Genomic DNA, 14,525 nt, shown 5'->3' on the forward strand with positions numbered 1-14,525 from the left:
CTTCATATGGCTGCGCCTGGCGAGCGACTGAGTCGTCCGTGAGGAAAAAGAGGCGAGGCTTTTCCGAGATCGTCTCAGCGATGGCGCTTCGGTCGCGGTTTTGGGGGTTGTTCTCGGTTTGCAGGAACCCTGGTAATTAGTCTTGCCCCCCTTCTCCCAGCTCACTCGCCAGGGCTTGCACAGTACATTGGAACGTGCGGGTTCTATTTTGTATTCGACGTGCCGGATCGAAATAGAGCTCGCGGCACTGCGAAGACCACAGTAGGAAGTTAAGGACGGGGTCAGTGCTGACTCCACCCTGTGGGCATACGTATTTTTCGTCCCCTCGGGCCTAAAGATTGGGGGTGTAAAAGCGGATAGACGTTAGAGCGGGTTCGTGCGCTGTCCGTATCCGTCATTTTTAAGCCCTGTGCGGTTGTTTCCCGTTGTCCAGGGTGCAGGTTCGCAGCCCTGTCAACCAGCTCCGAGCCGGCAGCGAAACCTGAAGTGGACCCTGTGGAAAATGAAGCTGTCGCCCCAGAATTCACCAACCGGAACCCCCGGAACCTGGAGCTTTTATCTGTAGCCAGGAAAGAGCGGGGCTGGCGGACGGTGTTTCCCTCCCGTGAGTTCTGGCACAGGTAATTAAATCTGCTTGTGATTGACAAAGGCAGTGCACCCTACAGACTATTTTCATTCATTCAACTCCAGGCACTCTCCCAGGTAGCTGCCATGCGGCGGGTAGAGGCAGGGTTCGCGGAGGGGCTGGAACAAACAACAAATAGGTGTGATGGGGGCTATTTAAAGAGGATGTTACAGTAGCGGACAGGATACCTGCTAAGGCCTGTCTGAGGTGACATTTAAGAAGGTGAGATCTGAAAGAGGAAGAAGCCGAGTCATCTGCCAGAAAGAGCAGTCCTAGCAAAGGAAACTGCTGGGGTGAGGAACTGAAGGGCTTGTGGATCTGAAGCTCAATGGGCAGAGGATGAATGGCCCAAGATGAACATGGAGGGGTAAGGAGGCGACAGATGATTAGCTTTGTAAGTCAAGATGAGCACTTTAGACTTTATTTTCATTATAGTGGGAAACTACGAGAGGATTTAAAGCTTGAGCCCGAATTGGTTTTTCAAGATCATTCTGGCTGGGCGCAGTGTCTCATGCCTGTAATCCCAGCACTTTAGGGAGCCAGCCGAGGAAGGCGGATCATCTGAGGTCAGGAGTTTGAGACCAACCTGGCCAACATGGTGAAACCCCGTCTCTACTAAAAATATAAAAATTAGAGGGGCGTGGTGGTGCACGCCTGTAATCCCAGCTACACTCCAGTGGCTGAGGCACGAGAATCACTTGAACCCAGGAGGCGGAGGTTGCAGTGAGCTGAGCGCCTGGGCGACAGAGCAAAATTCTGTCTCAAAAAAAAAAAAAAATCATTCTAGCTGCTTTTTGGAAGATTAAATTTTTGAGGGAGCAGGACTTGAAGAAAGACCAGTTAGGAGTCTAGTATGATTTGAGATACTTTGTTATAAAGGTGGTTGTTTAATGAACACTTATATTTGCCAGGAATTATGCTACTTGCTTTATATGTTTTTTCTCATTTAATCCTTAAAATTACATCATGAAGCAGTTATAATTTCCCCCATTTTACAGGATCAAAGAAATTGAGGTTTAGGGAGACATGATTAGTAAGTGCCAGAGCTAAGATTTACATATGTTTTAACTGACCTCAGAGCCAGGACGCTAAGTTACTACCACTATACTACAGCATGTAAGTGTTTATCAGGTTTATCTGCTGCTTATCTGCTTGGTGAGGATTTTTTAGAATTTCTTAAGGACTTCTTAAGTACTATATAAAGTTATAAGAGTAAATTGGAAATCATTATTGTGTGATGTATTATTTATTTATTGAACAAGCATCGTACCTGTATCACTTGCTAGGCATTGTGTTAGAGGCAGGAGTTACAAAGATAAAGTAGATGTTATCCCTGTCATCAAAAGTCTTAAGTTTCATAGTGGAAAGTGGAATGGGGATAATGATGTGTTACAGTTGCTGTGATACATTTTTACTCATAGAGGAGGGAGTCCAAGAAAGGGAGTAGGCAGTTCACTTTTTAAATAATCTGGATCTTAAGGCTAAAAATCTTTTGAAACACCCAACCTATTACTTTCTTTTTTCTTTGTTTTTGAGACAGTGTCTGGGTCTGTTGCCCAGGCTAGAATGCAGTGGTATGATATCTGCTTACTGCATCCTTGACTTCCCTGGGCTCCAGCAATCTTCCCACCTCAGCCTCCTGAGTGGCTGGGACTAGAGGCGCATGCCACTACTCCCAGCTAATTTGTTTTGTTTTGTTTGAGACAAGCTCTGGCTCTGTCACCCAGGCTGGAGTGCAGTGGTACAGTATCAGCTCGCTGCAACCTCTGCCTCCCAGGCTCAAACGATTCTCCCATCTCAGCTTCCTGAGCATCTGGGACTGCAGGCACACACCACCATGCCCGGCTAATTTTTTTCTTTTTCTTTTTCTTTTTTTTTCTGGTATTTTTTTGTAGAGATGGGGTTTCGCCGCTGCCCAGGCTGGTCTCGAGCTCTTGAGCTCAAGAGATCTGCCTGATTCAGCCTCCCAAAGTGCTGGGATTACAGGCGTGAGCCACTGCACTCGGCCCCAACGTATTACTTTGATTTAATATTTGGATCATTAAAAATAACTAAAGATGTATTTCCTCATTTTTTCTCTGTCTGCCTTACTCGCAATATTAAAAGTAGAGAATTTCAGAATATTATAGTAGGAAATGACCTTTGACATAATGAATCGGGCCCTTCATTGAACAAATGGTTTAAGACGTGTCAGCAAATTACGGCCCGTGGGCCAAAGGTAGTTTGTGAGCTAAAAACGTGTTTTTACTTTTTTAAGTTAAAAAAAAAAAATCAAAAGAATATTTTGTGGCTTGGGAAAATTAAATGAAAATCAAATTTTGTTGCCCAGGTTCTTAGAACATAGCTGTACCTACTCTCATTTGTTTACGCATCACCTGGCTGTTCTAGCACTACAATGGCTGAGTCGAACAGTTTCAACAGAAGCTATTGGACCTAGAAAGCCTAAAATATTTACTATTTGGCACTTTGTGGAAAAAGATTGTTGACTCCTGGTTTAACAGATTGTGATTTTTGGCCGGGCGCGGTGGCTCATGCTTGTAATCCCAGCACTTTGGGAGGTCGAGGTGGGCGGGTCACGAGGTCAGGAGATCAAGACCATCCTGGCTAACACGGTGAAACCCCGTCTCTACTAAAAATACACAAAAAAATTAGCCAGGCATGGTGGCAGGCGCCTGTAGTCCCAGCTACTAGGGAGGCTGAGACAGGAGAGTGGCGTGAACCTGGGAGGCGGAGCTTGCAGTGAGCAGATATCGCGCCACTGCACTCCAGCCTGGGCGACAGAGTGAGACTCCGTCTCAAAAAAAAAAAAAAAGAGATTGTGATTTTTTACTAGAGCCACCAGGAAAACCAGGAGTAGACTCCATATTTCCAAATCTAATGCCTCTTCTATTTCACATTGAGAATCCTAGTGAGAATCTTCTGATTTGGGTGTGTTTTCTTTAACTTAAACTTGACTTTTTAAAGTATAACATATACATATGTTATAAAATCCAAAGGGAGTACAGTTTCTTGTGTGTCCTTCTAAAGATTGTCTGTGCATATAAGCAAAAACTGTTAAAAACAATAAATCTTAGCATACGATAAACACTTCCGCATCTTTCTTCACCACCACCCTCAACCACCCCAAGCACGCACTTAAAAATACATCTTGGAGATTCTTCATGGCAGTTAAGAGCATTGACTCTGGAGCCAGACACTGGGACTTAAACCATGGCTCCATTACTTACTAGTTTTAATCTTTTTCAAGTTACTTAACCTTTCTGTGTTAGTTTCTGCAGCTAAAAAAAATATAGAAAAAATAATAGAATTGAGACATAAGCTTTATCTATAAACCGTTAAGACAGGCCTGGCATATACTAAGTGCTCAGTAAATGTTAACTATTATCTTCATCATTATAAAGCATTATTTCATTCATTTCATTAACTGTATGGAATACTATTGCATGGATTTTACTTAACTCGCTCCTAGAGGGTGATTATCTTTTATGATTACAATGTTGCATCAAATTGTCTTGTCCATGCATTTTGTTAGTGAGATTGAGCATATTTTTGTGAATTTGAGTCATTAATATTTTTCTTTTCTGTGAACAGTCTGTTCAGATAATGCTTTGCCTATTAAGTTATGAAGGGGTGGGTTGCCCCTCCTCACCTGTGGGTGTTTCTCGTTAGGTGGAACGAGAGACTTGGAAAAGAAAAAGACACAAAGTATAGAGAAAGAAATAAGGGGACCCAGGGAACCAGCGTTCAGCATATGGAGGATCCCGCAAGCCTCTGAGTTCCCTTAGTATTTATTGATCATTCGTGGGTGTTTCTCCGAGAGGGGGATGTGTCAGGGTCACAAGACAATAGTGGGGAGAGGGTCAGCAGACAAACATGTGAACAAAGGTCTTTGCATCATAGACAAGGTAAAGAATCAAGTGCTGTGCTTTTAGATATGCATACACATAAACATCTCAATGCTTTACAAAGCAGTATTGCTGCCCGCATGTCCCACCTCCAGCCCTAAGGCGGTTTTTCCCTAACTCAGTAGATGGAACGTACAATCGGGTTTTATACCGAGACAGTCCATTGCCCAGGGACAGGCAGGAGACAGACGCCTTCCTCTTGTCTCAACTGCAAGAGGCATGCCTTCCTCTTGTCTCAACTGCAAGAGGCATGCCTTCCTCTTGTCTCAACTGCAAGAGGCATGCCTTCCTCTTGTCTCAACTGCAAGAGGCATGCCTTCCTCTTATACTAATCCTCCTCAGCACAGACCCTTTACGGGTGTCAGGCTGGGGGACGGTCAGGTCTTTCCCTTCCCACGAGGCCATATTTCAGTCTATCACATGGGGAGAAACCTTGGACAATACCTGGCTTTCCTAGGCAGAGGTCCCTGGGGCCTTCCAGTGTTTGTGTCCCTGGGTACTTGAGATTAGGGAGTGGTGATGACTCTTAAGGAGCATGCTGCCTTCAAGCATCTGTTTAACAAAGCACATCTTGCACAACTCTTAATCCATTTAACCCTGAGTTTGACATAGCACATGTTTCAGAGAGCAGGGGGTTGGGGGTAAGGTCATAGATTAACAGAATCTCAAGGCAGAAGAATTTTTCTTAGTACAGAACAAAATGGAGTCTCCTATGTCTACTTCTTTCTACACAGACACAGTAACAATCTGATCTCTCTTGCTTTTCCCCACGTTATTGATCATTTTCTTGTTAATTATAGGAGGCTTTTAACATATTGTGTAAATTAGCTCTTTGAACAATATATGAGTTTAAAATATTTTTCCTTTTTATATTTTTGTGACAGGGTTTCACTCTGTCACCCAGGCTGGAGTGCAGGGCATTATCACGGCTCACTGCAGCCACAACCTCCCGGGCTCAAACAATCTTCCCACCTCAGCCTCCCAAGTAGCTGGGACTACAGGTGCACACCGTCACGCCTGGCTGATTTTTTCTATTTTTTGTAGAGACAGAGTGTCACTGTGTTGCCTGGGCTGGTCTTGAACTCCTTGGCTCTAGCAGTCCTCCTGCCTCAGCCTTCCAAAGTGCTGGGATTACAAGCATGAGTCACATGCCCAGCCTAAAATATTTTTTGTTTCATTGCTTTTCTTTTGACTTCATTTTACTTTTTTTTTTTTTAACCATGCAGCAAATTTTGTCCATCATTTTTTTATGCCATATGAGGGGCTGGGCATGGTGGCTCAGCCTGTAACCCCAGCACATTAGGAGGCTGAGGTGGGTAGACTGCTTGAGCTTAGGAGTTCGAGACGAGCCTGGGCAATATGGCAAACCTTGTCTCTACAAAAAAATACAAAAATTAGCTGGGTGCAGTGGCATGCACCTGTAGTCCCAGCCACTTGGGAGGTTGAGGTGGAAGGATGACTTGAACCCAGGAGGCAGAGGCTGCTGTGAGCCAAGTTCGTGCCTCTGTACTCTAGCCTGAGAGACAGAGGCAGACCCTGTCTCAAAAAAAAAAAAAAAAAAAAAAATGGCCATATGAAGCTGGACACAGTGGCTCATGCCTGTAATCCCAGTGCTTTGGGAGGTTGAGAAGGGTGGGTCACTTGAGGCCAGGAGTTTGACACCAGCCTTGGCAACATAGGGAGACCCTGTCTCTACAAAATAAAATAAAAATTATCTTGGTGCAGTGGCATGCACCTGTAATGCCAACTACTTGGGAGACTAAGGCAGGAGAGTTGCTTGAGCCTAGGGGTTTGAGGCTACAGTGAGCTGTGGTTGCACTGCTGTACTCCGAGCTGGGTGACAGTGAGACCCTGTTTCTGAAAAATAATAAAAGCCATATGACATGGTTTGATGTCATATTTAAATATGCATACCTTGAGATTATAAAAAAATTTCTCATGTTTTCTTCTAGTACTGTTATGATTTCAGTTTTTGCATTTAAATTTTTGCTCCATCTTATATTTATTTTGGTGCTAGCTATAAATAAAAGCAAAGAGTAAGTATATCCACATCATGCATATGTTCAGTAACTTAGCTCTGTCTCTTCAAATCTCTTTTTGAAGTAGATCTGTAAGTAAAACTCAGCTCTTCAGAAACAAATTTCTTCATGATACTTGAACTATTTAGTTTGTTATTATTGAGGATATTCTCATAAAGGCGGAGGAAAAACACTTTTCCCAAGCAAAATCCAAGTTAAATATGTTGAAGTAAATTAACCAAACACTGGATTGTTGAAAAATATTTAGTCATTTATTCACCTCAATTAATGTAACTTTAGGATACAGATTCTTCTGTGATTTTATTATCTTCTTACCCCATTTAGGTTGCGAGTTATAAGGACTCAGCATCATGTAGAAGCACTTGTGGAGCATCAGAATGGCAAGGTTGTGGTTTCGGCCTCCACTCGTGAGTGGGCTATTAAAAAGCACCTTTATAGTACCAGAAATGTGGTGGCTTGTGAGAGTATAGGACGAGTGCTGGCACAGAGATGCTTAGAGGCGGGAATCAACTTCATGGTCTACCAACCAACCCCGTGGGAGGCAGCCTCAGACTCGGTATTTTTGCTTTCATGTACTTATTGAAAAGGTATTGTGTTAATTCTTGGCATTAGATAACTTACATAATAATAACAGTTTTTACTTACCAAATACTTTCCATGTGTCAGACCCTTTGGTGAGTACTCAACAGTGTTACTTCATTTAATCCTCACATCAGTCCATAGGGTAGGGACTAGTACTATCATTCTATACAGAAATAAACTGAGGCTTACTTGCCCAGAGTCAGTGTATGGTGGATTTCAAACCCAGGGTGACTGATTCTGTAGTCCATGATGTCAGCCACTGTATTTCCTGTTCATATATTGACATCTTGTCCATATAATATTTTGAAATGCTGCTGAACCTTGACATCTCTACATTTCCTTTTTACTTACATCATAATTAAGATCACTTTCTGAAAAACCGTTGTAGGCTGGGAAGTTAGCAAGAACAAATCCATTTATTTCTGTCTTTTGGAAGGTGAAAGTATTTTCAGCCTACTCGTGCTGCTGACTTAATCTTTTCCTTTTTTTTCTGATTTTCAAAACCAGATGAAACGACTACAAAGTGCCATGACAGAAGGTGGTGTGGTTCTACGGGAACCTCAGAGAATCTATGAATAAATGGAAGCATTAATTGTTTTGAACATGTAAATATAAATCTGTCAGCCACTACAGCCATCAAAAGAGAGCATCTGGAAGAACAGCCAGCTTGGAAGTTTTACAGCAATAATGTTGCAGTGGAATATTATTTGTAGTTAAGGTCATCCTCCTCCCCTTTCTGTTTTTTTAAATCAAGAACTACGTTCTGCCCCTCTCTTGGGCTTCAGAAGCATCTAAGAAAAGCAGTCATCAATTATAATTAACTTTCAAAGGGCAAGTCAGAAGTTGTTTATAAATTACAAAATAAAGGCATATTATGAACTCTTATTTTCTGGTTATATGACATTGAGCTCACTGTGGCAGTGGAGCACATATGAGGTTGATGTAAAGCACTTATTACTGTGTCTAGTTCATGGCGAGTGATCTCAGTGAATGACAGTTGTTTGCTGCTCAGATTGTGGGGTGTTTTTTAAAATAGGAAATGTCAGTATCAGTCTAAGCTTATTATAGAACAGTCAGTATGTGAAAATGAAAGGACCAAATGCCAACCTCACTTGGACTCTTGGTTCCCAACAGTAAGAGAAACAAATTTGAAAGAGGAAGGAGGTGGCATCAGGAGCTGAAAGCAGAGGTGGAAATGGTTGGGGTTAGTGGGCGCTCAATTTGCCATGAAGTGAACATTTTATTAGATAGGAGATGGAACTTGAAATGCATGCAAGTTAATCTAAAATTTGAGCTTGGGTAGATGGGAATCATGGCAGTTCTCTGAAAGGAGCTGATTAAGGTGTTAATTTTTGGCTATTTGATAAATGTGAGGAAAAACCTGTAGGCAGTTAAGGTGGCTTCTAGAGCATTGTTTTCCAGTTTTTTTAATGTATACCCCAATTAAACGTTTGTTTAGAAGTGAAATATGTTACTTCTGCCAATTTGAGTATTCAATGTGTTATTTTAAATGGAACACAAATCTGTATGAAGTATGATTTGTTCTGAGAGGTCTTCAGAATCAAATGGCTTAATAGTCCCCTTTTGCTTAATTAATGTCCCGGAGAGGCATTTAAAAGTATAATTGAAGATCGGATGCAGTGCCTCACACCTGTAATCCCAGCACGTTAGGAGGCTGAAGCAGGTGGATCACTTGAGGCCAGGAATTCGAGACCAGCCTGGCCAATACGGTTGAACCCTATCTCTACTAAAAACAAAAATGAGTTGGGCGTGGTGGTGCATGCCTGTAATCCCAGCTGTTCCGGAGGCTGAGGCGGGAGAATCGCTTGAACTCAGGAGGTGGAGATTGCAGAGAGCCGAGATGGCACCACTGCACTCCAGCCTGGGTGACAGAGTGAGACCCTGTCTCAAAAGGAAAAAATAAAAAAGTATAATGGTAATGTTTTCTCTGCTAACCTTAAAGATTGATTTGAGCACCTCACTTTGAGGACCATAGTTCCAAAACGCTGTTCAAGTAGAAGCCTAGAATTCAAGGGAGGACACTGTAAGGAAGACCATGGACTAGTTGCACTGGAAACAGTAACAAAAGTAAAAATTAAGCTCACATGTATGTGATGGTGTAGGTAGGGATTTCCGCAAGGAGTGAGTGCACGAGATAATCCCTGGGGAACAAGGATTCCTTCAATTTAATGGGCAGTTCTTGAGGCTTTGCAAAGTTTGATTGCAGGTGTGAAGACAGTGGTAAGGTGGACAGCAGAATGAGGAAAAAGATGTCCAGGGGCGTGGGAGAGGGAATGGGGACAGACAGACTGGCAGTGATGGAGAAGTTGGGAAGAGGTGATTTAGAAGACCGTGAGCCGCAGCAAAGGATCTGCTTATTGCAGTTGCGTCCGGTGTTGTTCCTGCTCCGCTTTTCTGATTTCACCCTTTCTGGGGACTCTGTCTTCCTCTCCTGCCACGCCTCTTAACATTCTAAGTCCATGTAAATGACATTCTCACGTTAAGGGCTGCAAAGAAATTGCTGAGGAGCCAGGTAAACAGGCTTTGATTGCAATTGCAATCAAACCTCTGTAGCAAATCGTACAATTAAAACACCCGCAGGCAGGTGTGGGCGACGCCAGCGGCACACGGGGAAGCTGGGCACGTGGGGCGGAGGCAGCTGCCTGGTTTCCATGCGTGCGCCCTTTAAGACCCGGCGGCGCGACCGAAGCGCGTGGGCAGCACGTGATAGCGCTGGGCGACTCCGCGGAGCTGCGCGGCCATGGACGTGGGCGCCGACGAGTTCGAGGAGAGCCTCCCTCTGCTGCAGGAGCTCGTCCAGGAGGCCGACTTCGTGGGTGAGGAGCCTGGGATTCGCGGCTGTGCCAGACAGAGCCCCTTGCCCCGGGCGAGCTTGGGGAGGGGGTGGCGGGACGGTTGCCAGGCCCCAGGGCCTCAGAGAGGGCCTCGGGAAGGACAGGGGGGCTTCCTTCTCCAGCCCCGGGGCAGTGGGACTTTGAGCAGCAAGTACACTCCGAGCCCCAGTCCCTTGTTGGCCAGAGCCCCGTGCGCCCAGATACCTGGCTGCTCCTTGCCTTGGTTCCTCCATTTTCCCTTCCTGACCTCACTTGGCTTCTTGAGCGCAGAGGTGAGCGCGGGTGCCTTGGCCGCCTGCAGATCTACAGTGTGAGAAGTGCTGGCGATGTTCTGCACCCGAGGACTGCTATTTTTTGCCTTCCTGGCAGGTCTGGACATAGAGTTCACGGGCCTTCGTTCTAACCTGTCTGGGCCCCAGCAGATCAGGTAAAACTAAAGCTGTGTCCCCTCTGTATAAGATCCTGGCCAGACCAGCACTGTTTCTGGCCAGCAGCCTGTTGGCATTTGGGGGGCAGGACGTTTTGTGTGGCTTGCTCCTACGTGTTGGAGGACCTTACTTTCTGTCCACTAAATGATGGTAGTGCTCCCTAGTTGTTGTAACAAGGAAAAAATCCTCCCCCGTTGCGAGTGGTGGTCCTGCCGCGGAGGCCATAGTGCCGGGATGGGATGTCATTGCTCGTGGAATGAGATGCCTGTTTGTTCACAGTCTTTTTGATTTGCCATCGGAGTGGTATCTGAAGACCCGTCAGAGTGTTCAGCAATTTACAATCTGTCAGATTGGTGAGTTTAATATCCAGCTGTTAGAGTTTTTCAAGAAGGTATTTTTATTGTCTTTGGATTTCCTACTGTAAAAACAGCTCTGAGATTTTTCAAGGATATTGAGTATCGTTTTGTATGCTTGTTTTGTGTTGGGCCATTTTATACATATGGAATCAACACTTCAGAGCAAACCAAATTTAGCAGCATTGTTTCCGTGCTTAAATAAGTCAGTATTAAGGAACACTCACTGTTACTCTTTCAAGTAAAACTGTGTGTGTGCGATTTTTATTTTATTTTTTGAGACAGGGTCTTGCTCTGTCACCAAGGCTGGAGTGCAGTAGCATAGTCTTAGCTCACTGCAGCCTAGACTTCCTGGGCTCAAGTGATCCTAGCACGTCAGCCTCCTGAGTAAACTGGGCCTACAGGCTCACCACCACACCTAGCTAATTTTTAAATTTTTTGTTCAGATGGGTTTTCGCCATGTTGCCCAGGCTGGTCTTGACTTCCTGGGCTCGAGCAATCTTTCTGCCTCTGCCTCTCAAAGTGATAGAATTATAAGCATGAGCAACCACACCTGGCCTGTGATTTTTTTTTTCTTAAGAAAATTTACACACAAAAATAATTTTTTTTAAGGTCATCTCAGTTTCAGAAAGTTTTTTTTTTTCCTTGATGGGATTTGGAGATCTTTCTGTATTGGTTCATACAGATCTATTTGTTGATTTAGTTATTAGTTTATTTTCTGAGTTGGAGTCTCGCTCTATTGCCCAGGCTGGAGTGCAGTAGCGCGATGTGGGCTCACCGCAACCTCCATCACCCAGGTTCGGGTGATTCTCCTGCCTCAGCCTCCAGAGCAGCTGGGATTACAGGCAATTGCCACCAGGCCTGGCTAATTTTTGTATTTTTAGTAGTGATGGGGTTTCACCATGTTGGCCAGGCTGGTCAAGACAGAGCTGTTAACAGTTGCGTAATGCGGTTTCTTTTACAACTACTCAATCCTGCTTTTATAATGTGAAATTAGCTATAGGGAATACATGAACAAATGAGCATGGCTCCATTCCAGTAAAATGTTATTGTATTTACAGAAACAGACCCTGGGCCAGATTTTACTTTTCTGGGTTTGTCTGTGCCCTCTCCCGCACCATTGGGTTTTTGCTGTGTTGCCCAGGCTGGGCTCAAACTTTTGGGCTCTGGAGATCCTCCAGTCTCAGCTTCTGAAGTAGCTGGGAGTGCTGCCATGCCCAACCCCTGCTTTTACTATGAATGATGCTGAACGTGTGTGTTTTCCTCTCTATCCTGATCCTTTGCTACTTTTCTGTTATGGTTTTTTTTTTGTTCGTTTGTTTATTTTTAATTATAAGACCTCTCTGAGAAGTATAGGAAACAGTTGTAGTTATGTTTCCATTGTTGTACCCAAATTTGGTTGGGGGGAAGGGGGACAGAGTCTTGCTCTGTTGCCCAGGCTGGAGTGCAGGGGCACGATCTTGGCTCCCTGCAACACCCGTGCCTCCCAGGCCCAAGCAATTCTCCTGCCTCAGCCTCCTGAGTAGCTGGGATTACAGGTGTGCGCCACCACACCTAGCTAATTTTTGTATTTTTAGTAGAGACAGGGTTTCACCATGTTGGTCAGGCTGGTCTCCAATTCCTGACCTCAAGTGATCCACCTGCCTAGGTCTCCCAAAGTGTTGGGATTACAGGCATAATCCACCGCACCTGGCCTGAAGTCTTTTTTTTTTTTTTTTTAACTTTGCATATGGTTTTCTTTGAGGGGGGAGGAATAGACATTTTAAATGAGTTAAATATATAAATCTTAATGGTTTTTGGTATTTTCTGTGGTTAGTTTTAAAACTATGAGAATGTCATTTTAATATTTACTTCTGTATTTGAAGAACAGGCCACAATTAGATTTTAGCAAATTCAGTGTGAATTACAATTTGACATTTCTCATGTTTCCAGTCTGTCTTTTCTTTTTTGTCATTAAAGATGTTATCCTGTTGTACAGCCCACATAGTATCTGTGGGCGCAAAGTACTGTTTGAATTGTTTTTGTCTTTGTAGTGAAATTCAGGTTGCTTTTCCTTGGCATTCATTCCCTCTACGGTCATTCTTCCAGGATTGTCTGTGTTTTCCGCTATTGAAGGAGAGGCAAACAAGTACGTATCAAGAGCTTCTGCAAACATAGGTGCTTCCCACCTATGTTCCACAGCTGCCCCCTTCAAATTCTGCCTCAGGTGTCCTGATCACTTTTGCCCTGGATGTTCCGTATTCTCTCCTGTGTCTGTTCCTCCACTCGCTCTGCCCTCTGCGGATTCCAGCTTGTCTTTGATGTCTCTCTGGAAGCGCAGTACCTTTCCCGCCAGCCTCACTCTGTACCTTAAGTGCTCCTTTCCCCATTTCCATTGTCTCCAGTGTGCACTTATATTAATAAAAGCGCCTGACACAGTGTGGTGTAATGAAAGTGATGTTTAAACTACCTGACACAGTAGGCAGAAAGGATGCCCCAACTATCAGGATGCCTCCCCACCCCCCATGAGCAGTTGAGGGTGCCAGCCTGCACGCCCTAACCTGACATCCCTGGGCAGCTTGTGGAGGGACTGTCTCTGTGGTAGACCCTGGCCCTGAAGGCAGGCTCTCTGCCTTTTTCATTTAGCACCCCCAGTGCCAATCATAGCTCCTGAAACACAGCAGACACTCGGGCACACTCAGATTCTTCTTGCCTAAAAGAAAGAGCCCACCCTGAAGCCGGCCCTGGGAGCCAGAGTTTTTTAAATGGTTGTGGCTTTTTCTCTGTATGTTTGTTTTATTATAGGTATATAGCCCATTCGTGTAACTTCTATCTCTTCCCTACAACGTTTGGGATTTTGGACTCAGAATTCTCCTTCCAGGCTTCCAGTGTTCAGTTTTTGAATCAGTATGGCTTCAACTATAACAAGGTATGGCATTGGGGAAGGGAACGGGAATGTCTTTTGTTTGTTTTTGAGATGGAGTCTCGCTCTGTTGCCCAGGCTGGAGTGCAGTGGTGCAATCTTCGCCTCCCGGGTTCAAGTGATTTTCCTGCTTCAGCCTCCCGAGTAGCTGGGATTACAGGCACCCGCCACCACGCCCAGCTAATTCTTTTTGTATTTTTAGTAGAGACGGGGTTTCACCATGTTGGTCAGGCTGGTCTTGAACTCCTAGCCTCAAGCAATCCACCTGCCTCGGCCTCCCAAAGTGCTGAGGTTATAGGCATGAGCCACCGCACCCGGCCTGGGAATGTCTTACAAGTGATCTAGACTAACTGGCTTATACAGCCCGTCTCCTTTCCCCTTTCTACCTGTCCTCGTGAAATCAGGCACAGAGGATCCCTCTGACTTGTCTCCTTGTTCTGTTTCTTGTTCTGTTTCTGTCTTAAGTTTCTCAAAAACGGAATCCCATATATGAATGAAGAACAGGAGAAGAAAATTAGACACGATATCCTGACTGGGAACTGGAGAGTTCGCAGGTATGGCCTGTTTCTCCAGGTGCCTTTTTGTTTCCTTGTTGCTGTTGTCTGCATTTCCCGTGGGCGGGCCTGCTGTTTCCAGGAGTGTGGTGACCTCCATCCATGCTTGGCAGGGATGGCTTCAGCTGCCTGTGCAGCTGGCACTGCTCTCCCTGTGCCCCAACTGAGAATGGCTTTCACCTGTCTCCATCATGTTCCACTCCCTCATGAACCTCTCACTGCGTTGAGTGTGAGTTTCAGTGTTTAAAAAGAAAAAGAAACTGACTCCTAATTTGGAACTCA

The 14,525-nt window shown here is 44.7% G+C and overlaps 2 protein-coding genes across 10 annotated transcripts in view; both read left to right on the top strand.

Annotated features, from left to right (window-relative positions):
• Window positions 1-9,869, top strand: MRPL18 (mitochondrial ribosomal protein L18). 3 transcript variants are annotated; one of them, XR_010158234.1, is made up of 5 exons: window positions 1-132; window positions 434-620; window positions 6,894-7,125; window positions 7,659-7,869; window positions 9,753-9,869. XR_010158234.1 is itself a non-coding variant. In XM_009452330.3 (4 exons), the coding sequence occupies exons 1-3, from the start codon at window positions 81-83 to the stop codon at window positions 7,150-7,152; spliced, it is 498 nt and encodes a 165-aa protein (XP_009450605.1). In that variant the 5' UTR covers window positions 1-80; the 3' UTR covers window positions 7,153-7,156; window positions 7,659-8,036. The 3 variants fall into 3 exon arrangements, 2 of the variants coding, with proteins under 2 accessions (XP_009450605.1, XP_001150906.1); XM_009452330.3 differs by lacking the exon at window positions 9,753-9,869 and having other exon boundaries at window positions 6,894-7,156; window positions 7,659-8,036; XM_001150906.6 differs by lacking the exon at window positions 9,753-9,869 and having other exon boundaries at window positions 7,659-8,036.
• Window positions 9,860-14,525, top strand: part of PNLDC1 (PARN like ribonuclease domain containing exonuclease 1) — a 20,619-nt gene continuing 15,953 nt past the window's right edge. For 3 of the 7 annotated variants that reach the window (XM_063811959.1, XM_063811958.1, XM_063811962.1), the window contains exons 1-6: window positions 9,906-9,988; window positions 10,376-10,433; window positions 10,714-10,787; window positions 12,876-12,915; window positions 13,572-13,695; window positions 14,155-14,243. In XM_063811959.1, the coding sequence (XP_063668029.1) occupies window positions 9,913-9,988; window positions 10,376-10,433; window positions 10,714-10,787; window positions 12,876-12,915; window positions 13,572-13,695; window positions 14,155-14,243 (461 nt within the window). In that variant the 5' untranslated portion in view covers window positions 9,906-9,912. 7 annotated transcript variants of the gene reach the window in all.

Source organism: Pan troglodytes, chromosome 5 (assembly GCF_028858775.2).
Source record: "Pan troglodytes isolate AG18354 chromosome 5, NHGRI_mPanTro3-v2.0_pri, whole genome shotgun sequence".
Classification (NCBI taxonomy): domain Eukaryota; kingdom Metazoa; phylum Chordata; class Mammalia; order Primates; family Hominidae; genus Pan; species Pan troglodytes.